This window comes from Magnusiomyces paraingens (assembly GCF_902498895.1).
Source record: "Magnusiomyces paraingens strain CBS 517.90 genome assembly, contig: contig2, whole genome shotgun sequence".
Taxonomy (NCBI): Eukaryota; Fungi; Ascomycota; class Dipodascomycetes; order Dipodascales; family Dipodascaceae; genus Magnusiomyces; species Magnusiomyces paraingens.
In genome coordinates, this window is record NW_022474068.1 from 1,164,561 (window position 1) to 1,186,154 (window position 21,594).

The window sequence follows — 21,594 nt, forward strand, 5'->3', positions numbered from 1 at the left end:
AAACTTTTTCCTTCATTTCTTTCATTTCCCAAGCTGTGCTTGCCATTTTTTTTTCTTTCTTTTCTAACTTTTGTTTGATTCAATATCTATATATACTAGAGCTGGCTCTAATATTTCATTTAAATTCATTCATTTATTCAATTTTAAATTTTAAATTTTTTTTAATATATACTCCAAAAATATATCCATTCATTATGTCCGTCCAACCTGAACTCGCTGCAATTAATTGGAATAACCTATTTGCTATAGAACAAACTCTCCTCGTCCAACAATCAACAGATTGCTCTCTCTTCTCTGACATCTTTTCTCATAACGCTGCAGATGCTGACCATGATAATGTCCCACCATCAACTCAATCCTATTCTCCAGCACAACTTAAACACATCATTGATTCTTCAGGGAACCTCCCATTTAATGATATCCCAGACCTCCCAAAATCATCACTCGATCCTCCTCAACTAAACCTTTGGGCTGCTCTTCTCTCAAATTATCGCAATGCTGCTCAGCGAATCCCACATTACGCAGTCTCAGCCATCCATAGTGGTATCCCCCCAGCCCTCCGTGGTGCAGCTTGGCAGGTAATGGCCGAATCTTCTTCCAATGCTGCTCTCGACTCTCTCTACGATAGCTTGGCCGAAGAATGGACCCCCTTTGTCAAAATCATTGGTCGAGACCTTAACAGAACTTTCCCAGAAATAAAAATGTTTCAAGAACGTGGAGGCCCAGGCCAAGTCAAGTTGGGTCGTGTTCTTCGTGCATATGCTGCTTACGATATCCAAGTGGGTTATTGTCAGGGGTTAACTTTCCTTACTGGCCCACTACTCCTTCACATGGATGACAGAGCTGCATTTTGCACTTTGATCCAACTCATGGAGGATTACAACCTTCGCTCAATGTTCACAGCTGATATGGCTGGCCTTCAACTCCGCCTCTACCAGTTTGAACGACTTTTTGAATCGGAACTTCCAGAACTCCATGCCCATTTCCTTGCTCTTGGGGTTTCCAACATCTACGCTTCACAGTGGTTCCTCTCCTTCTTTGCAGTCACATGTCCGCTCGCCATGCTGGTCCGCCTCTTTGACTTGGTTTTTGCCGAGGGGGCAATCCCGACCCTCATGCGCACAGCCTTGGCTCTTCTTTCGCGAAACTCGCCGATCCTTATGGCTTTTGATGCAGACGAGCAAATTCTCCAGCATGTTCTTGGGAGATCCGTCTGGGACGTCTTCCAAAACAATCCAGATACTCTGATTGCCGATGTTGTGACTTTCCCGACCTGCTCTATGAACCATCTCAAAACTCTTGAAACTGAGTTCAACTCAAATGGGAAACCTAGAATGACCAACGGCGAAAAGCCTTCTAAACAGACATCTTCTTCCACTACAAACCATAATGTTCCCCTTAACAAATTTTCGATGTTTTTTACTCAACAAGTACCAATGGCCTTCAAGTGGACTACTCCAGACTCAGCCTCGCCCACGAATGTAGAAGATCCTCAGGCAACTTCCTCAACAACAACAACTCCATCAACTTCAACCACGTCGTTACCATCCACAAACACTGCAACAACAACAACAACTTCGTCAATTGCTACGCATTCTAACGCAACACCAACGTCCTCCAGGGTTCCTTCTTCGTCATTGACTCCATTTTATCAAGCCAATAGACTCTCTGTAGCTTCCTTGGATTCTACAGATTCATCCTCATCAACATCCTCATCCAGCCGTATATACTCTGGTTCTAATACAGCTTCTTCAGTAAGTTCATTTACTATCTACGATGGTCCACCATCTCGGCCATCACTAATTGGACCCTCCAAGTCCGATGAAACCCTTGTTCTTCGTGAAAAAGTTGCTGCTTTATCCGCGGAGGTTGAAAAGCTGCGGTTTGAACTTACCCAACGTGAACGTATCAGCCAACCTTTGGAAGAAAAGTCTCAAGAAGTTAACAACGATGATGATGATAATGATGACGAAAAACATCCTTGTGAGACGTGTGAAAAATTACGAATGGAGCTTGCGCTGGCCAAAACAAACGAGGCTTTGGCTAACGCAGAAATTGAAGAATTGCGGCACGCATTACTGGCACGTAAACGTTCAGGAGCCCACGCCCCTTCTGCGTCGGTATCTGTGTGCAGTTCGTCTATAAACAACCCTAATGCTGCTACTAATATCAAAGATCCAAGTGAAAAACCTTTAGGTCCTGCAACTCGTGGATGGACTATTTGGTAAAAAGGAGTTTAATGGGGGGTTATATCAATATAGTGACTCTTTTTCTTTTTCATGACTAAATTTTTTTTTTTTCTTTTGTAAATTTATTTTTAAAACAATTATATTCTGGAGTATTTAAACATCAATGATACAATAACAATGACTAACAGATGCATGAACTATCTCAATTGCCGCCAGATGGTGATGAAAAAAACATAGAAATGGCCCGGGTGACTCACAAAGACCCGCCGATAGCCATGTTTTGAACTCGGGTATAAAGACCCACCAGTGTCCTCGTAAAATAAAAAAATTACTTTTGAACAACATCATTCCTCCTCCATTATATTAAACTTCTATTCAAAAAAAAAAAGAAAAAAAAAAAATAAATAAAATAATAAAATCTCTCCAATATGACTGCAGATTCAACTCCCTTTGGTAAACACTTTCGTCTCAAATACTTTGGCTTTGACCCGAATTATGTCCCGCTCAACCACGGGTCTTTTGGCGCTGCTCCCAACCCTGTAGCCCAGCGTCGGGCTACAGAAATAGTTGAACTAACACGCAATCCTGACAAATACTTACGCTTCACCATTGCAGACCGTTTAGACTCAGCCCTGGATTCCGTGGCTCCATACGTGGGACTAACAGAGAAAAACAAAAACGGGTTGGTGTTTGTATCCAACGCAACTGTGGGAGTCAACACTGTGTTACGCTCATTCCCATTTGCCTCAAGAGATGCCATCATCTACGCGTCCTCCACGTATGGCGCGTGTGCTAAAACCGTCCAGTTTGTGCAGTCCCGCGTTGGCCTTAAATCTTACAAAGTCAACATTGAGTATCCCTTTACAAACAAAGCCGTTGTAGACGCATACGCCGACGCAATCGATAAAGCAAAAAAAGAATCACCTGAAGGTACCGTCGTGGTTTTGTTTGATGCTGTCTCGTCCCAGCCTGGTTGTAAATTACCTTGGAAAGAGCTCACAGCCTTATGCAAAACCAAGTCTGCTCTTTCTCTAGTCGACGCTGCTCATGGTGTGGGGTTACTCACAGACATTGACCTTGATACTGTCCAGCCTGACTTTTTCGTCTCAAACCTTCACAAATGGTTTTTCTGTCCAGGTCCTAGTGCTCTTCTTTATGTCGCCAAACAACACCATCCTGTGATTCAAACTTTCCCAATCTCTCACTCATATGTACCAGAAACAAGCATTTCAGAGTACCCAGAAGAAACCCTTCTCCGTGATAAGTTCCGTTTCGTCGGTACCAGTGACTACACTACCTACATTTCCACTCTTGCAGCCATTGATTTCCGTGAAAACGTTTGTGGTGGTGAGAACAAAATCCAAGAATATACCTTTAAACTTGCACGCGAGGCTGCTGCCCTTTTCCAACGAGAATTTGCTACAGAATCTGTAACAGCTCTTGACGATTCTGACACAACAGCTACTGCCATGGTCAATGTGTATTTGCCTTCTCCCTCGGGTCCTCTCGACTCTGATGGGAAAATTGACCTTGGGTTTGCTGCTGACAATATCCAATATTCACTGCTCCACAAGAGTAACGTTTATTTCCCCATTGGTGTGCTTAATGGCAAATTATACACTCGTTTGAGTGCTCAAGTGTATCTCGAACTTGCGGATTTTGAAGCCGGTATCCAAGCTTTTAAGAAGCAATTTGCTGAACATGAATCTAAGTATTCTGGGAAATAAATCTGAAAGTTTTTTTTTTTAAAAAAAACTTACTTTAGAACGTTTTTTTTATAATCTCTTATTTTTTTTTGTCTCATTATAAACAAATAATTTATGCTTCATTATATACATTGATATTCCTCTTCCCAAAACTCATTTCTGACCCAAAAGCTCTTTAAACACAACTTCAATGGCCTGTGGATCCACACGGCCTTGAGTCTCACGCATCACCTGTCCAATAAGGAACTGAATCGATTTGGGCTTCTTACCACTCGTAATCTGCTCCACAATCTTGGGGAATTTAACCATAGTCTCTGTGCACACCTCACGCACCGCTGCTGCAACATCATCCTCAGTGCCAGCTCCAGCTTCAGCAGATCCATTAGTTGGAGCCCGTGCAAGTTCAAACTCCTCCACAATCTCGTCAATGCTACGAGTGGACGTTTCCCGCGGGTTCTGTAGCAAATGTTTGAGCACCAGCTTCCCGGACGCTGCCGTTAGTTCCTTGGACGACACTGCTGTAAGCAAATCGCCAAACTGTGCTGCCAGAGGAACTGTCTCACCTTCAACAACCGCTGAGCGGCCCAGCGTTTTGAGCTCTCCAAGAAGTGTATGCACAATCCAGTTAGCTGCAAGACGAGTCTCTGCACCACTTGCTACTAACCGAGCAAATACTGCCTCGTAGTACTCCACAACAGGCAATGTCCCAGCCTGACCAAGAACCCGCTGAGAAACTTCTCCAGGAACTTCTTCTTCTTCACCACCAGCCATCAATGTGCGCGCATCTCGTAGTGGCACGTTATACGGTGCAGCCAGCAACCGCTGCAAAATGGCATCCGGCAGCTCAGGCAGCCCTGCAGTAACGCGCTCCACTACATCGGGTTCCAGTTCCACTGGCAGAACCTCCGGATCTGGCATGTATCTATAATCCACACCATCCTCTTTGGATCTCAGTTTCCATGTACGTCGACCGTCCCATCCTCTAGTTTCACGTTCGATTTCTCGGCCTGCCTCCACATCTGCAACCTGTCGCGCAAACTCAGCCCGGATAGCATGCACGACTGCGGAAGTTGTCGACAAGTTTTTGATTTCACATCGCTCTCCAGAGTCCCAGGTATCCTTGTCTGCGCGTCGACTTACCGAAACATTGACATCCACACGCATTGCACCAGACTCAAGCTCACCTGTGCACACACCCAAGTGGGCAAGCAGCTGCTGCAATTTCCGAACAAATGCACCGGCAGCCTCAGGGGTTGGAATATCTGGCTCTGTCACCATTTCAATTAGACAGTGATTTGTTCGGTTTAAATCAATGTTGGATGTATCGTCAATATAAGTCGACTTGCCTGTATCTTGTTCGATTTGAATCTGCTTGATGCGCACCCGCACATCCTCTATAGAGTCTGCAGACCCTCGCTTCTTTCCATCTGAAAGATCTCGTTCATACAGCGTTAGAAGCCCGTCTGTCGCATACGGCTCAAAGTGTTGAGTGATTTGGTATCCGGCAGGTTGGTCGCCGTAAAAGTAGTGTTTACGGTCAAACGAGAATCTCGGCGCTACAGAGCACCCAAGTGCAACAGCAGCACGCAACGCAAGAAAAACATTATTGGGATTCAGCAAAGGTTGAGTACCTGGAAGAGCTGCATCGTAAAAGCTCACTTGCGAGTTGGGAGGTGCATGTAAAGACCCTGTGTTTTGCGCAGAAAAAAGCTTTTGCGGAGTCATGAGCTGAGCATGGATCTCCAGACCACACGTAAGCTTGTACTTTGACGGGTCGATCCTCGGGCTCTTTGAAGCAGCGCTTGCAAATTGCCGGATTTGTTGATATCGTAGCATGGTGGTGGTTGTATATGGTATGTTGAGAGTTGGTGGTGTATTAATGGGAAACAATTAGACCTATGGGGGAGGTTTATTTTTTGTGCTTTTATTTTTGGGTGAAAAAAAAAAAAAATTACAACTTTACAAACTTCTTCATCACCTTAAGAAAACTTCCATCTCTTGCCGCAGTTCTCGCAAGTACAAAACGTCGTCAGCGGTTCATCTGCTGAACGGGTCTGCATCTGGAAGTATGAAACCTTCTTTTGCTTGCACCGGCTACACGTAAACCGGTCAGTGATGGCTCTCTTTTGGACAGCGGCCTGCGCGTTAAACAGATTCTCTTTCTTAAACTGTTCAATGTCCTTCTTAATTTCGTCACTTGCCATCTCCTGCGGCGACATGCTGTATAGACGCTTGCCGCTAATCTCGCCTGTAACAACCCGCCGGCGCAGATTCGGGTTATTAACGTCTTTGAGATTTGACACAAGGGATCGGAACTTAGACCGGTATCCTGGCGTGGTTCCCCGCTCGCCAACAAATACGGCATCCTCGACTTCCTTGGCTACAGTAAGAATCTGTGAAGCAGGCTCTGTAGCGCCAATAACAAGCGCATTGTACGTAAGCTCCAGACACGAATTGCGCACCCGGTCGTCATAAACTGAAGTCTTAACACCGTCTGATGATGCAGTGCGAGCCTTGCTCGACGCAGAGGGGGCGGGCGAAGATGTAGGAGTATTTGCAGCAGGAGAGGTCGATGACGATCCCGAGGCCTGCGCGGTCCCGTTGGAAGCACCAGATCCGCTATGACCAGCCGAACCCGAGCTTGAACCCAAGTGAGAGTGTGTATGGGGGTGTTTGTGCTTAGCTGAGTTCTTTTGAGCGGTGACCTGGTCTTTCCATTTCTTGATTATGCGTTTCACCTGGTCCGCAATTTCTTTATCCGAGTGGGTCCGGTACTTGTTAACGGCAATACCAAGTTTGGTTTCCTATAAAGCCTTATTGTTAGTATAACTAAGTGATTTGAAGGTGGTTTAGGGGATGAAGATTTAGTCACTCACGCGCAAGAGCTTTTCGGTGGGCTTGACGCGCTCCTCAAACTGAGAAAGCAGCATTTTGATTTTGTCGGTAGATCCGCCCGCCTTTTCCAGATCATGCATCATGGATCGGATCTCCTGAATCTCCAGCGGTGCGCTTGACGATGAAGCCGTCATTATATTTGTAATACTTTTTTTTTTTTTTGAATAAATTTACAATTTTTTTTTTGTTGCTCTGGCGCGCGCGCAATAAAGAGAGGTGTTTTATTTACTATACGCGAAAAAAAACTATTAAAAAAAACCTCAGAGACAATTTTACGCTGTGCGATACTTTGATCTCTGGAGTTTATAAAAGCAAACGTCTGGATTCCAGAGATAGCAAAGGAGCTGATGAAACCACTGAGAGTGTTGAAGAAACGGTCAGGAACTGGACTGAAAGAACAATATGAGAGATATAAAAAGCGATGGTGGTGGTAAGGAATTTAATTTTCTTTAAAAAAAAAAAATTTCAAAAAAAATGTAATTATTACTAATCATTAAGTAATTTACGCGTACTTTTTTTTTCTTCTTCTTCTTCAAAATCTATCCTAACCAATTCGCTCTATATATATATATATATATATATATCAACTCAACAATCCCCATTCACTCATCAACCATGGTGTCAGAACCAATCCCTAGTCGTGTCATCTATGTAGGCTCTATTCCCTACGATCAGACTGAGGAACAAATTCTTGATATTTTTAAATCAGTTGGTCCTGTGGCCAGCTTCCGCTTAGTTTTTGATAAGGACAGCGGCAAATCCAAAGGCTTTGGCTTTGTTGAGTACCATGACACAGAAACAGCAGCATCCGCTGTCCGCAACCTCAACAATTACCAGATTGGCTCACGCAACCTCAAAGTCGACTTTAGCCATGAAACCTCTATTACAGCGCCCACGCTTGTTTCATACCCAGAAGTCAGCCTGCCACAGCTGCCACATGGCACTATGCCTGCCCCCGGTGTCACAGCTCATGATAGCGTCAATAAAACTCTCATGAAGCTAACACGAGACCAAATGCTGGATGTCATTCTTGATCTTAAAACTATGTCTCAAAAGAATCCTTTGCTCGCCTGTGAACTTTTCAGGGTGTCGCCACAGCTATCTTATATGGTTGTTCAGTCCATGCTCATGTTAGGTATCATTGACAACAATGCAATCTTGTCTCTGGTGGACCAAAATTTCCAGCAACAACAGCAACAAATACCACCATCGCTGCCATCACAGCCAGCAGCCTTTCAAAATATTTTACAAGGCATGCGGCCGTATGGTAGTACTCCGCCTCCCACTCAGCCTAGACTTCACACCCCACCACCAGCAACTCTCCCCGCACAGCCCAAACCACACACTCCGGAGCCCTCGCAACCAGCAGCAAGTCAGGCTCCAGAAATGCCATCGCAACAGATTGAACTGATCCGTAAAGTCATGCAATTAACAGATGATCAGGTTGCACAACTCTCCGAAGATCAACGCGACGCGCTTCTTGTTCTGCGTGAACAAGTGCGGAGCGGCAAGTTTCAAATATGATGACGTAATTTCTTATTAATAAATGCTATGTACTGGTCTTTATTTTTTATTTTTATTTTTTTAATTTTTTAATTTTTTTTTGATCTTTTCGCTTTTTAAAATTTTACCTTCATTACTCTCAATTTTTAAAGATGCAAAATATGTCTGACAAGGCACCTTCGCGTGTATTATTTGTAGGAAACATTCCATATGAATTGACCGATGAACAGGTTTACGATATTATGAAGTCTATGGGCCCGGTGTCTAAGTTCCGTTTAGTACACGACCAGAAGAACAATAACCGTTCCAAGGGCTACTGTTTTGTCGAGTTTGCCACGCTCGACGTGGCGGTTGCTGCATGCCAGGCCTTTAAGACGCTCCAAATTGGAACACGAACGCTGCGCGCAGATTTTACAAAAGAATTCACAGGTGTTTCAGTCATCCCTGGCGCGCCACCAGTGCCTTCAGGATATCAACAACAGCATCACCAACATCAACATCAACATCAACATCAACATCAACAGTTCCAACAGTATCAACAGCATCAACATCAACAGCAGCAGCAACAACAACAAGGATTTGGACAGAAGAAAGAACGATGGCTGAAAAAACCAATGGGATTTAATGACCATCAACAGTCTCCACCGCCAACACGAATAAACTTAGACGCTGACGACTCTATTTCCAAGATTTTAAGTCAGGTTAACCCACAACAACTTACTGAGTTTTTTCAAACTATCCCAGGACTTGTGAAATCGAATCCAGAACAGGTCGCCATGATTTTACAGTCCCAGCAGGCGTTAGCTTATGCTTCTTTACAAGCTCTATTACTTATGGGTCTCACAGACGAATCTGTTCTGAGTGCAGTCGCACCTGATCTCAATATGTCTCTTCAGGAAATTATTGCGCGTGTACGCAAAAATGGACAACCAAGTGAGGGGCAAGCCAATGGTGGACCAAATGAACGAAATGATCGCTCAGATAGATCTACCGACAGAGGACGTTCTACGCAAGATCCACGCCAGAACAGACGTAATGGGAACTCAAATACCATTAACAATATGAATAATAGACGGGACCCTCGAAAACAAGGACAACAACAGCAACAGATGAACAAACCACAAATACAGCAACAGGCGCTTGCTGCACCGCCTATGCAACAAGCTCCTAGGGGCGGGCCCCCGGGGTTAGATGCGAATAATGCGGCTCTCTTGTCGCAGGTAATGCAACTGACTGATGAACAGATCCGGTCGTTGCCAGAAGACCAGCGAAATATGATTCGTATGTTGAAGGCCAACTACCAGGGATGAATAGGTGAAAAAAAAGTTTTATATATTTGTGTATTTGTGTAGATATTATATGACCATATAAATCATGAATTAAAAGTTTAAGATTGAATCTGCTGGACCCACGTTTTTTGTAGTTGTTTCTGTAATAATTAACTCATTGCACAACCACCAAAACTTTTTTTTTTACTTCCTTTACATCAAAACACTTTCCCTGAAAAAAAAATTATACAATAGGAGCACAAAAAAAATGTTCGCTACCATTAGATCTGCTCGTCTTGCCATCCGCATGGCCTCCCGCGCCACTCTTCGTGTGCCTGTTGCCGCCATTGCCTCTCCTCGTCTGGCCACTCTTTCTACTGCTCGCACTTTCTCTGTCTCTGTTTCTGCGCGCTACTCTTCTCCCAGTGACCGGTCGCCCATTTCTGGCGATGAGATCTTTGGTTCCGATGATCCCAACTCTCCTATGACTAAGATCAAGAACAGCCCTGCAGTTCTTAAGGTCTTGGTTGATATTGGTGAGATGCTTCAAGCTAAGGGTTACGTTGTTCCTGGCGAGTCGGTTGGTATGTGGACTATGCTCAAAATGCTTAAGGACAAGGATTTCCAGGGAAAGCTGCGCGAGCGTAAGTAATCAAAAAAAAAAAAATTATTTAGTTGAATGAATCGTTCTAACACTGATTTAGTTAAGGAAACCATGGATGCTGAGGGAATCCAACTTACTGAAGCCGAGTATGTACCATACACTATTCTTTGATTATTATGTCTATTACTAACACTAACCACCAACACAGTCTCATGAAGTTCGCTCAGACCTTGGGTCTCAACACTAAGAACTAAACAGTGGAAGCTTTTGTATATAGTAGAATGTATTTTTTAAAGGGAATTTAATATTATTTTGACAAAAACAAAAATGAAGCTTAGTTTCAATAAAAATTACTATTGATTCAAAAATATTCTGCTTTTTTTTACAAGAAAAAAAAGCTGCTAAAAAATTATCTTTCGAGCGTGAGTCGAACACGCGGCCTCAGGATTACAATGCGCCATTACAGTCCCGCGCTCTACCAACTGAGCTATCGAAAGTTAGATACTTGTAAAAAGTTTTATTTAAAAAATATTTATCACAGATCAATAACTAAATGATATTTTTAAATATATTTTTGGCATTTAGAAAGATAGCACAGATGCTTATGTTATATAATTTTATAACCCTTGAATAAAACAAACAATTTGGTTTTTTTTTAAAGTATCTTTTTAACTTATTTTTAACGTTAATGTGCAGATCTGATTAATTTTTTTATTAATTTTTTTTTATTTTTTTTTCAATTAAAGTTTTCATTCAAGTAAAACGCGTTCAACTCATAAAGATTCCATCATCATGCCACCCCGCGCTCGCATAATGTCTTTAACAACAGAAATACACACCATCAGTTAGATCAATGGACTCAGATTTTATCATGCAAGCTTTATTGAATTATTATTTTGTTTTTGGAGTAAGAAATTTTGATTCCATATAAACCTGTTGGGGTCTGCTTTGCTTTTCCCACTGAGGTTTTCGTTTTTTTTTCTCCCTGCATTCCATTCCTTTCACCATACACACTAAACAATACACACTAAACAAAAAAAAAAATAGTCATGAACCACCCGGAAGACAACATTCACCCGCAAGCTCCACGCGACCCGGGGACTGACGTCGACTATCAGGCTCTTTACCGACCTTATTCTCAGGTTGTTCAGCTTGATCCGGCTGTTCCTGTCAACCTCGAGACCTTTGTTGAACCTGAAGAAAACGTTCCCTCATCAGTCCTCGAACGCCAGGCCACACACCATAGTACTGAAAACTTTGCTGCTGTCGCAGACAGCATTCAAGTCCCGGAACCGGCACAGACAGAAAAAACTGCCCAGCAGTCGCAAGCCCAAACATTTAGTCACGCACACGAGTACGCGCAAGCTCGTGCAAATCAGCAATTAGGGGCGGAACGCCGGACTTTGGGCCAGCCAGTAGCACCTATTGTGAATGTCGAAAACGAGTCGGGCATCTATACACGTGAACCAGTCACATTTTGGGGATATGTTGGAGTCGTGATTTGCTTTGTCACGTCTTATCTCTTTTGTCTTTTCGGGCTGTCGTTCCTGTTAACCTGTGCCTTTTTCTCGTCGCTTAAAAAGAAACACAAACACAAGAAAAAAAACAAGCGGCTCAACATTGTCCCGCCTCATTTTCCAAAGCTCGACAAAACAAACCGCAAGCTCAAACCCGACCTTGCCTACTATGCTGAGGCTCGTGGGTACAAGATGGAGGAATTGGAAGTCACAACTTCGGATGGGTTCATTGTCAAAGTTCAGCATTTGATCAATCCAAATGATACCCCTGCTGTGCGCGCATCCAGATACCCTGTTGTAATGCTTCACGGTCTATTACAAGCGGCCGCAGCCTATGCCACTTCAGGCGAACACTCGTTGGCCTTTTTCATGCTTGAATCGGGCTACGATGTCTGGCTCGCCAATAATCGCAATGGCTTCAAGCCTAAACATACAAACTATAAGTACCTTGATCTGCGCATGTGGTCCTGGCGCATCAGTGAAATGGGCACCCGCGATCTCCCAGCCATTATCAATTTTATTTGTGAGCAAACTGGCTCAGCCAAAGTTGCTTTAGTGGCTCACTCACAAGGTACAACACAAACCTTTTTAGCTCTTTCGCGTGGATACATGCCCGAGCTTGGTGACAAGATTTCTGCTTTTGTAGCTCTAGCCCCTGCAGTTTATGGCGGCAAGTTGCTCGATCGGTATTTTTTGCGCTGGGTACGCCATCTCAGTCTCAAGTCTTACCGCTTGTTTTTCGGTCACCATGGCTTTTTTTCAATAATGATGCAAATGCGACGCATTATTCCATACAGTTTCTTTGGTTACTGCGGAAAAATCATGTTTAGCTACCTCTTTGAATGGAACGATTATCTCTGGGACAGCCGCTACAATGGCCGCCAGTTTATCTTTTCTCCAGTGTATGTATCGTCAGAACTCATGTACTGGTGGGTCGGTAAAGGGGGGTTTGCCGACCGCGGATGCATATTTACTTCTGAAGATCCCACAATCCCTTGGTATGATGAGCACCTCCCACCAGTCTGCATTGTTGTTCCCGGCCTCGATGATCTTGTCAACCCACACAAGCTTGTCGACCGCTTTCACAATGTCGAGTGCCGCCTGGTGCAGCACGATATTGAAATCGTCAACGTTCCCGAGTATTCTCACGTTGACGTTCTTTGGGCCATTGATACTATTGAAAAAGTGGGTATGCCCATGAGTAGCTTTATTTGGCGAACAAGACACAAGCAGGAAGGTCGTGAGTGGATGACTCCGTCCTATGCCAATGTGCATGTTCCCAGTGAGACTTCTTAATTTTAGATGCTCAGCTGTTTATTACTGTATTTTTAGATTATTTTTTTGTTATATTTAATAGACTCTTCTTAGTTTGCATACAAATGGTTTTCTTGAATATATTGACACACTTCAGGTGAGTCCACAATGTCTAGCACCGTATCCCAATCACCATCGTGTGCAGCAGCGCGGACCCGTGTTGACGACACATCACTAAGACGCACTTTATAACTGCCGTCCTCGTCATCACCTACCGCTGCCGGATCCAGGATATCCACACGCTGTGCCCACCACTCTGGAAATGCAACAGACCCATCCGCCACAGCTGTTAGCCACCGCGCCTTAGTAGCCAAAGGTTCTGTTTCTCCTCGTGGAAGTGCCCAAACTTGAGCCATTTTAAAAAACCCGTTTAATTGTGGCACAATTGATGTGCCCTTGCCGTTTTCGCCAGGGTAGTACTTGGGATCCAAGAGCCGCACAAGTGTGTCAAAGCCCATGAGAAACACAATTCGGTCTGAAGAATCCTTGATTTCTTCATTTTCTTGAGTAAATCCATCGCATTTCCCCAATAGCGTAGACAAGTCCCGACATTTGTCCACAAACTTTGGCGATGCAGCTCGCACAATAGCCACAGCCCACTCGACTTTTGTGCGCGTGGTGGCAGAGTGAACCCTTTGGTCGCCAAAAAACCAGGTGCTAAAATTCTTAATCATGGCTTCACGGCGACGCTGATCGGTGATGCTGGCCGTGCCTTTGTCTGCGTTTAAGGCTGCGTAGCTTAGTACCACGTTAACTTGGACCGGCCCCAATTGCGTTGGCCCCAATTGCGCGTAATGAAGTGCTGCAAGACGGGCTAATGCGTAATGAGCCCTGTGGGGTGGATTAAACGATGCATCAAGAACAAATACAGGAGCCTTGGAAAAGAATGTACGAGTCTGTGTAACAATTTCCATAGTGCAATTGCTATAGGAGTTTTTTGAGTTTTGGTCTGGGTTAAAAAGAAAGTCCAGATGAAATGCTTATCGTGGAACCACTTTTTATTTAATTTTTTTTATAAAACCCCTATTTAGTCCCCGCAAATTTAGTAAGTGGAGAAGTTAATGTGCTTTTATTTTATTTTAAAAAATTATTCATGACATGTACATTTCGTTAACAACGTAATTAAAGATCTTCCTTGACAATGGGCTTCTTGACCTCCTCCTTGACACTTTCAGTCTTGGCTTCAGGCTCAGCCTTAACCTCTTCAGCGACCTTCTCATCAACCTTGATTTCTTCCTTAGCAGACTCCTTGACGTCATCGGTGTCAGCCTCAATTTCATCCTCAAGATCAGGCTCAGCACCATCGGGAGTCTCTTCCTTTTTCTTCTCCTCAAGTTCCTCCTTCTTCTCGGCTTCGGCTTCCTTGTTAATATCCTCAGGCTTGACTTCGACCTCAGCAATCTTGTCAGCAGCAGCAGAAGCGGCCTCTTCAACGTCTTTGTCTGTATTTTCTTTAGCTTCTTCCTCAGAAATCACATCGACGGGATCAATAGGGACAGGCTCTTCTTTAGGTTCTTCCTTAAGGACCACCTTTTCTTCGGCCTTTTCTTCAGCTTTCTCCTCGGTCTTTTCTTCAGCCTTCTTCTCGGCCTTTTCTTCAGCCTTTTCCTCGGCCTTCTTTTCGACCTTCTCTTCGGCCTTCTTTTCGACCTTCTCTTCGGCCTTCTTTTCGACCTTCTCTTCGGCCTTCTCTTCAGCCTCAGCCTCCCTTTTCTCAACCTTAGGCTCTTCCTTAGGAACTTCTTTCTCCTCAACCTTGGTTTCATCCTTGAGAGTTTTCTTCTCCTCGGACTTTGTTTCTTCTTCAGGGGTCTTTTCTTCGGCCTTAGGTTCTTCTTCGGGAATCTTCTCCTCGGTCTTAGGTTCTTCCTTTTTCTCAACCTTAGGTTCCTCTTCTTCCTCCTCATCATCCTCATCCTCATCGTCGTCCTCATCATCGTCTTCGTCTTCAACTTCATCTTTCTTCACAACCTTAGGCTCTTCTTTCTTTTCATCTTCACCAGGAACAAACTCCTTATAACCCTTGATGCCCTTAAGCTCTGTGATAAATGTAAGAGTAGCTTCAGGAGGAATAACACCACCAGCACCACTGCTGCCATAGCCAAGATGTGGTGGAATGACCAGCTTTCTCTTTTCACCAATGCACATGCCCAGAACGCCCTTGTCGAATCCGGGAACAGTCTGACCAAGACCAACTGCAAACTCCAGGGGAGTACGGCCAGGCTTGAGCGAAGAATCAAAAACAGTACCATCAGCAAGCTTGCCAGTGTAATCAACCTGAACAACATCGCCAACAGCAGCTTTGCGTTCACATGTAGTAGCACGTTTCAGGATTCCCACACGCAGCTTGGGGAGGTCTCCTTCACTACCAGCGGCAGCAGTCGAAGTAGCAAAGAATGCGAGAAATGCGGTGATTGCAGCAGAAGTAAACTTCATTGTGAAATATTAAACAAACCGAATTTTAAGAAACAGAGAACTGAAAAAATACCAATTGAGTCTTTTGGTGGCAAAGAGAAACTCGTATTTTTAAGTGGTATGTAAAGAATGGTAAAAGAAAGAAAACAAGAATCCAAATACGCCACGTAAATGCCAAAAATCAGCACTGCCGCCCACTAAATATCAACAATGACACCTATCACGTGCCGAACAAAGCATGACAAGTTATGAAGCTTTTCAGGTCAATTGAATGTCTCTGAAAGATTTCACTTTAAAAGATCGATCATAAATCTTTTAAAGACGGTTAAAAGTCTGATAAGAGAAATTATAATGGGCATGGCCTTTTTTTATGTGAGAAAAGTAAAAAAAAAAAAAAAAAACAAGTTTCTTCTTCTGTCATGCGGCGCTTGTTCTAATTCTTAAAGTATTAATTCAATTATATTTAGATATTTTAATTTTTTACATACACAAACTTGAGAAACGTTAAGTATTTATTATATTTTTATTTTTTCGTCAACGAAAACATCAAATTCTAATCATTAGTTCCCCCAAAAGTTATTGGTTTTTCTCTTAGCCACTAAAGGCTTCAAGTATAAAGCTAGCCCTGTCATGGCTGCCATAGTATAGATTAGTTTGTCGCGGCCAAACGACGGTGTCAGTACATCAAATAGCCCTGAGGGAGCAACCTTGGTGCCAAAAATATCTAAGCCATAGCCAATGACTATTGATGTAGACTCAAGCACCGTAGGTACTGTTAACAGTGTCGATACTCGGACCACTTGCCGTGTGTGCGATAGAACCTGTCGTGCAGGGTCGTATGGCAACAGACTGTCGTACCGCGAAATACCTTCTTCAGAGGCTTCGGCTGAAGTGGGGTCGCGGTCAACAGGTCGCCGCGCAGACAAGTAATTTCCGCGCTTAGGCAAACTCAGAATCTGGTTACGGGAGGTAGCTGCAATCACATCGCGAAGCGTGATACCGTAACGAGTTCTGGTGATTCCAAGTCCAGTAACACGCGCATGCTGCGTGGGAATGTAATAAGCTTGTGATTTGACAAAGGGATCCTCAAAGTTGTCAAAAGATGAATAAGGTGCACTCTCCAGTTTACCCTTTTTGTTTTTCTTTGCCATTGTACGCTGGTTGGAAATTTCAGATTCGTAAAGATCCCATACAACAACAATCTGGCCTAATGTCGGGTTTGTGGACCAATAAGTGTAGACAATCCAATTTTCGCCAACAACCAAATGAGTGTATTCATCAACAGCATATTTGTCAATACCGGTGCCAGTATTGTGATGCTTGGAGTGTAGAATACGACCAGAAGCGCTATCTAACAGATAAACGTAAAGAGAACCAGGTCCTGTAGCGGTGATAGCAAGCAAATTATTATGAAGATACTTGTATAAAACAGATCTATCACTCAATACCTGTCCAATGTTCACAGTGAAATCCAGTTCGTGGCGGGAAGCCACATTCTGTATAACATGATCTGAGGGGACATTAAATCTCCATATTTGAGAAATGGAGGTGCCATTAACAAAAAGTCCAACAAGGGCAGACTTATCTTCGAGGGTTTTAGTGATATAAATGGGAACAGGGCTAGAAAAAACTTGTCCATCAAGACCATAAAGTTTACCAGAAGTGGTAAGCAACACAGACGTTTCAGTCTTTTCTTCAGCAGTAACAGAATCAATGTCCTCTTCTTCAGTAGTTGTCTGGATACCAGGAAGATAAAGAGTCAAAATTCGACTAATAGAATCGTCACTTTCAAGCAAAACAGTTGCTTCTTCCAAAATGTTACCAGTCAGTCCATCAAGAGTAATGACTTTGTTAGTACTAGGGTCTACAACAGTAACCTTTTCCTCCAAGCTGGTCACCAAAAATTTAGGGCTACCATGAGCTCGGGGGGTCAAAAGGTCCTTAACCCAGACAGTTTCACCACTTTTAGTTGAATCCAAAGCCTGAATACGGCCAGTCTGAGAAATAGCAATGAAATACTTTTTAAATCCAAAATAAGCATCATTGGCAGAAGTGCCATCTGTACTAGAAGCACTGCTAAGCCAAGACCAAGAAAACAATGCATTGGGATTTTCGGCAATTTTCTTAATAAGCCAAAGCAAATCTCTGACATGTCTAGAAAGGCGTCGAACATAGGCAACATAAATATTTGAATGCTCTTCTAAAAGAGCCTCCTTAACATCCAAGCTCACTTTTCTGTCATCAGGATAATCAAGGATAAGAGCAGCGTCAAGGTGAGCTAAACTCTCATCTCGAGTCCATTTGAATTGATCAGATAGAGGCTTGACAATTCCGTTGGCATATTGGATAAACGAGGGTGTAATAAGAGTAATGGGCTGGTCAAATGGTTGTTTAGAAACAATATCACCAGTTTTAATATCAATAATTTCAATATTAGAGTCTTTGGTAATGGCGAACTTAGTGGCATCAATTTTTGAAAAAATGCCAACATTGTCAATAGTGTAAATAAGCTCCGAGGTTTCAATAGAGTATGCTTGAATTACGGTATTTGAAACAGTGATAACAACCTTTCCATTGAGGAAGAATACATCAGCTGGAGAAGATGATTTAAGTTCACCCTTAGAGTCAAGATGAACCGTTGGAGGTTTGATATCTTCACCAGAAGTTTTGTTTTCCTCTTCCCAAACAGTATGGCCATCGTCGGAATAAGCAACAACTTTACCAGGTCCCAGAACAAGAGGCGACGATGCAAATGGGTCCTTATGGGGTTTAACTTGGGATGAGTGTTCTTCAGTAAATTTATACTCCAAAAGAGAGCCGGCAGAAGTGTCTTCTAAAATGATGCCTGAAGCAGAAAGAGCCGCAAACTCAATTGGCTCATGCAAGAGTTCGGGAGTAAATTGGCCAAGTACTGCACCAGCAACAGAACCAATCTTGTAAAGAGCAGAGCTGGTAAGAGCATAAACACCATTAAAGTCTTTAACAAATGTGATATCAATGCAATTTCCGTTTACGGTGACTTCCCAAACAACCGAACCAGTCGTAACATCAAAAGAGGTAAGTTTGCATGTCTCTTCGGCTGAAAAGCCAACAACCAAAATACCTTTTTCATTTTCAGGAAGGTAATTTGACAATAACAAAGGCGTAGCAGGACCATTGGCTTCAAATGAAAAGAGTTTTCTCCAAAAAATTGATCCATCAGTAGTGTTGATTCGAGCAATGACATGATCGCTCTTGTGCTGCGAGTAGTAGAGTTCAGGTGCGGGAGAAGCTTTGAGAAGGCCCAGGGATTTTCTGTGCCAGTCTACAACTCCAGCTTCATCAGAAAACACAGCCAAAACCGGCTTAACGCAAAAAAGTGCCAGCAATGACTGCAAAAAGAGTATTAGAGTAACCATATGGTAAGTGGGAGAAATGAATCAGGTTGGGCAATACCTGTTGTTGATGTTGTTATATTTTTTTTCTTTTATTCAGTTGGTGGATGAGATTAATTAAAGGCTACGTGAAGGCGACGAACTTTTGTTACACATATCTGTAATATTTTTGTAATTTTTAAAACACGTGAATGCTGACAAAAAAACTGGGTTCATAATTATAACTTTCGTTGAAAATTATTCTTTGGGTGTAATACATTTTAAGCATCCATGACTATTAGTAAATATCACTTTACCTCTTTATTTATGGTAGGGATTCCTTTTAGCAAATTTAGAAAAAAAATTTTTTTTTCGAATTTACCCAAATATTTTTATTTTAAAATGCAATTAGCTATATTTGAGCTGGACTTACGATTATGTTCATAATGTCTATTGTCAATGCTTTAATCTTTAAAAGCAGACAGGATATGTTTAAAAACAAATTATGACCCGAATTGTGAGGCTTAAGGAAAAATTTCTTAAAACAGGCAAAAACAACTGAAAGTTCACAATAATTACTAATAAAAAAAATAATCCCCACTAAACATCTAACGGCGCTGATTAAAAATAAAATATTACAAAGATCAGCATCACGGTTAAAGACTAACACTAAACAAATTAAATAAAAAATGACTCTTTTACGTTATAAATACCATTTTTGTTTTGTTTAAAATTCTGAGTTGTTTGTTGAACGAAGACTATGAGCTATGTGCATTTATCGTTCCGTCAAACGGCAAAAGTTCGCCAATAGAACTACTATTAGTGGTCCTGTTTTATTTTCAATCGGGCCGTTGGAATTAACTACAACGGCTGCAAAGGTTCATGATTGTTGTATTGACCATTTATGGTCTTAACACCACGGAGTTAAAAAGAAAGAAAAGTTTTGCTTAACTAAAAAAATAAAGAAATATATAAATACCTCGAGTACTTCTTGCTCTTCTAATCTTTTTTTTTATTTATATTTATAAATATAAATATAATTATATTTAAATAAAAATTTATCCTCTATCAAATTATTGCTATTGACACATTGCCCTGGTACCAAATACCTAAAATGGAATTACAAAAAAATGAAGAACACAATTTTTCGGAGTCATTGTTCACAGATAATTCCTCTCAATCTAGCACAATAGAAACTTTACCTCAAGTGCCGCATCAGCCGCCTGAATTGCCATTAGGTCCATTCCAGCAACATGACCTTTTTTCTCCTCACGTCAAAGAGCTTCATATCCAAATATGGTTACATTCTCTACGAAACTTGGTTTTTATGAGTGTTTGTGTTTTGGCAATTCTTTCTGTATTTTGGGGATCAATGTATGGTCGCGGGGACCGAGTGCATAACCTAAATGTCTGGATAATCAACTACGATTCAAATCCAAATTCTTTTGTTGGTCCAATGTTTTTAAATTACATTGAATCTTTGGGCTATCCAAAAAATTATTTAGGATACCAAATAATAGATCCCTCTTCATATGATGGGGACTTAACGACCGTCGCTCATGATACAATTGAAGAAAAGGCGTGGGGATTTATCACGATTGCACCCAATGCATCTTCGTATCTTGTTGAAAACCTTCAATTTCCTCAACATGATTTTAATTCTAGCAATCTGATAACTTTTTGGTATCCAGAAGCTCGAATGGAAACAGTTTACCGAGACATTGTTGTACCCCAAATCAATAATATAAGCACCGCATTCACCTTTACTTTTCGCCAGTACTGGTTGGATCACATTAATTCTACACTTAATTTATCACAACGGACAACTATTGTTGAAACCAATGTCGATATTATAGCAAACCCTATAGATATTACTGTTATTAATCTGATACCATTTACAGGTAATATTTCTTCAGCTATCCTCACAACCGGCTTGATTTTCCTTATTATTGTCTCATTTTTTCAAATACCATTTTTTGCACCTGTTCACCAAATTATGCTAGGTAAAGTTAAGTTTTTGCAATACATGGTTTACCGACCTTTCATAAACTATGTTTCTGTTTTGTTCTTATCCTTAGCATTTTCATTAGTTTCCCTTGCATTCCAAGGGGATTTTACAGTAAAATTTGGCCGTGCTGGATTTGTTGTATATTGGATGATTAACTTTCTTGCCATGAATGCTCTTGGTGGGGCGTCGGAAAATGTGGGCACGATTATATTTAATGTCTACCCTCAAGCCATTGGATTTTGGCTAATATTTTGGGTTTGCTCCAACTCTTCTACTAGTTTTGCACCTCTTGAGCTTCTTCCAGAAGTTTATAAAGTTGGAAAAGCTCTACCTGTACATAATGCTCAAATGGCTATTCGAACAATTCTTTTTGGTACTAAGAATCAACTTGGTCTCAATGTTGGTGTTTTTTTTGGTTGGGTTGGAGTCAATTACTTGATCAGTTTCCCTTGCATGATATTTGTGAAAAAATATAAAACCTTTCAAGCGAAGAAAGTAGCAGCTGTCGCAACTGCAAATGCGATAGAGACTTCAAATTTGGAAAAATTTTAAAAATTAAAAAAGACTAATCATTGGAATTATTCTTAAAGATTGAGTTATTTAATTAAATATTTTATTCCGTTCAATATAGACTAATTTTTTACTTATTTAAAATAAAAAAATCAAATCTCTAAATTATTCTAAAGTAATTTAAAATAAGCAGATCTGCTTATTTTTTTTTTTTGCAATTTGTATTTTTTCAAAGTAAAAAATTTTTAAAACCAGAACAATTAAATTCATTGTGCTCTCCATTGCACTAAACTGCCCTTTTCTTTTGTAGGA

General features: G+C 41.8%; 12 protein-coding genes across 12 annotated transcripts; 7 read left to right on the top strand and 5 right to left on the bottom strand.

Moving 5' to 3' along the window:
• Nucleotides 1-194: 194 nt before the first annotated feature.
• Nucleotides 195-2,228, top strand: SAPINGB_P002105 (uncharacterized protein; the record flags this gene model as incomplete). The annotated part of the gene is made up of 1 exon (XM_031996825.1): nt 195-2,228. The coding sequence occupies one exon, from the start codon at nt 195-197 to the stop codon at nt 2,226-2,228; it is 2,034 nt and encodes a 677-aa protein (XP_031852716.1).
• Nucleotides 2,229-2,617: 389 nt separating this feature from the next.
• Nucleotides 2,618-3,916, top strand: SAPINGB_P002106 (uncharacterized protein; the record flags this gene model as incomplete). The annotated part of the gene is made up of 1 exon (XM_031996826.1): nt 2,618-3,916. One exon carries the CDS (start codon nt 2,618-2,620, stop codon nt 3,914-3,916), a length of 1,299 nt encoding a protein of 432 aa, XP_031852717.1.
• Nucleotides 3,917-4,048: 132 nt separating this feature from the next.
• On the bottom strand, nt 4,049-5,731 carry SAPINGB_P002107 (uncharacterized protein; the record flags this gene model as incomplete). Its single annotated transcript, XM_031996827.1, has 1 exon — nt 4,049-5,731. One exon carries the CDS (start codon nt 5,729-5,731, stop codon nt 4,049-4,051), a length of 1,683 nt encoding a protein of 560 aa, XP_031852718.1.
• A 143-nt stretch (nt 5,732-5,874) lies between these two features.
• On the bottom strand, nt 5,875-6,924 carry SAPINGB_P002108 (uncharacterized protein; the record flags this gene model as incomplete). Its single annotated transcript, XM_031996828.1, has 2 exons — nt 5,875-6,699; nt 6,772-6,924. 2 exons carry the CDS (start codon nt 6,922-6,924, stop codon nt 5,875-5,877), a joined length of 978 nt encoding a protein of 325 aa, XP_031852719.1.
• Nucleotides 6,925-7,405: 481 nt separating this feature from the next.
• On the top strand, nt 7,406-8,314 carry SAPINGB_P002109 (uncharacterized protein; the record flags this gene model as incomplete). The annotated part of the gene is made up of 1 exon (XM_031996829.1): nt 7,406-8,314. The coding sequence occupies one exon, from the start codon at nt 7,406-7,408 to the stop codon at nt 8,312-8,314; it is 909 nt and encodes a 302-aa protein (XP_031852720.1).
• Nucleotides 8,315-8,454: 140 nt separating this feature from the next.
• SAPINGB_P002110 (uncharacterized protein) lies at nt 8,455-9,603 on the top strand (the record flags this gene model as incomplete). The annotated part of the gene is made up of 1 exon (XM_031996830.1): nt 8,455-9,603. One exon carries the CDS (start codon nt 8,455-8,457, stop codon nt 9,601-9,603), a length of 1,149 nt encoding a protein of 382 aa, XP_031852721.1.
• A 226-nt stretch (nt 9,604-9,829) lies between these two features.
• Nucleotides 9,830-10,419, top strand: SAPINGB_P002111 (uncharacterized protein; the record flags this gene model as incomplete). The annotated part of the gene is made up of 3 exons (XM_031996831.1): nt 9,830-10,205; nt 10,266-10,311; nt 10,374-10,419. 3 exons carry the CDS (start codon nt 9,830-9,832, stop codon nt 10,417-10,419), a joined length of 468 nt encoding a protein of 155 aa, XP_031852722.1.
• Nucleotides 10,420-11,214: 795 nt separating this feature from the next.
• Nucleotides 11,215-12,978, top strand: SAPINGB_P002112 (uncharacterized protein; the record flags this gene model as incomplete). Its single annotated transcript, XM_031996832.1, has 1 exon — nt 11,215-12,978. The coding sequence occupies one exon, from the start codon at nt 11,215-11,217 to the stop codon at nt 12,976-12,978; it is 1,764 nt and encodes a 587-aa protein (XP_031852723.1).
• A 68-nt stretch (nt 12,979-13,046) lies between these two features.
• Nucleotides 13,047-13,910, bottom strand: SAPINGB_P002113 (uncharacterized protein; the record flags this gene model as incomplete). Its single annotated transcript, XM_031996833.1, has 1 exon — nt 13,047-13,910. One exon carries the CDS (start codon nt 13,908-13,910, stop codon nt 13,047-13,049), a length of 864 nt encoding a protein of 287 aa, XP_031852724.1.
• Nucleotides 13,911-14,118: 208 nt separating this feature from the next.
• Nucleotides 14,119-15,432, bottom strand: SAPINGB_P002114 (uncharacterized protein; the record flags this gene model as incomplete). Its single annotated transcript, XM_031996834.1, has 1 exon — nt 14,119-15,432. One exon carries the CDS (start codon nt 15,430-15,432, stop codon nt 14,119-14,121), a length of 1,314 nt encoding a protein of 437 aa, XP_031852725.1.
• A 539-nt stretch (nt 15,433-15,971) lies between these two features.
• On the bottom strand, nt 15,972-18,809 carry SAPINGB_P002115 (uncharacterized protein; the record flags this gene model as incomplete). The annotated part of the gene is made up of 1 exon (XM_031996835.1): nt 15,972-18,809. The coding sequence occupies one exon, from the start codon at nt 18,807-18,809 to the stop codon at nt 15,972-15,974; it is 2,838 nt and encodes a 945-aa protein (XP_031852726.1).
• Nucleotides 18,810-19,878: 1,069 nt separating this feature from the next.
• SAPINGB_P002116 (uncharacterized protein) lies at nt 19,879-21,324 on the top strand (the record flags this gene model as incomplete). Its single annotated transcript, XM_031996836.1, has 1 exon — nt 19,879-21,324. One exon carries the CDS (start codon nt 19,879-19,881, stop codon nt 21,322-21,324), a length of 1,446 nt encoding a protein of 481 aa, XP_031852727.1.
• Nucleotides 21,325-21,594: the final 270 nt, after the last annotated feature.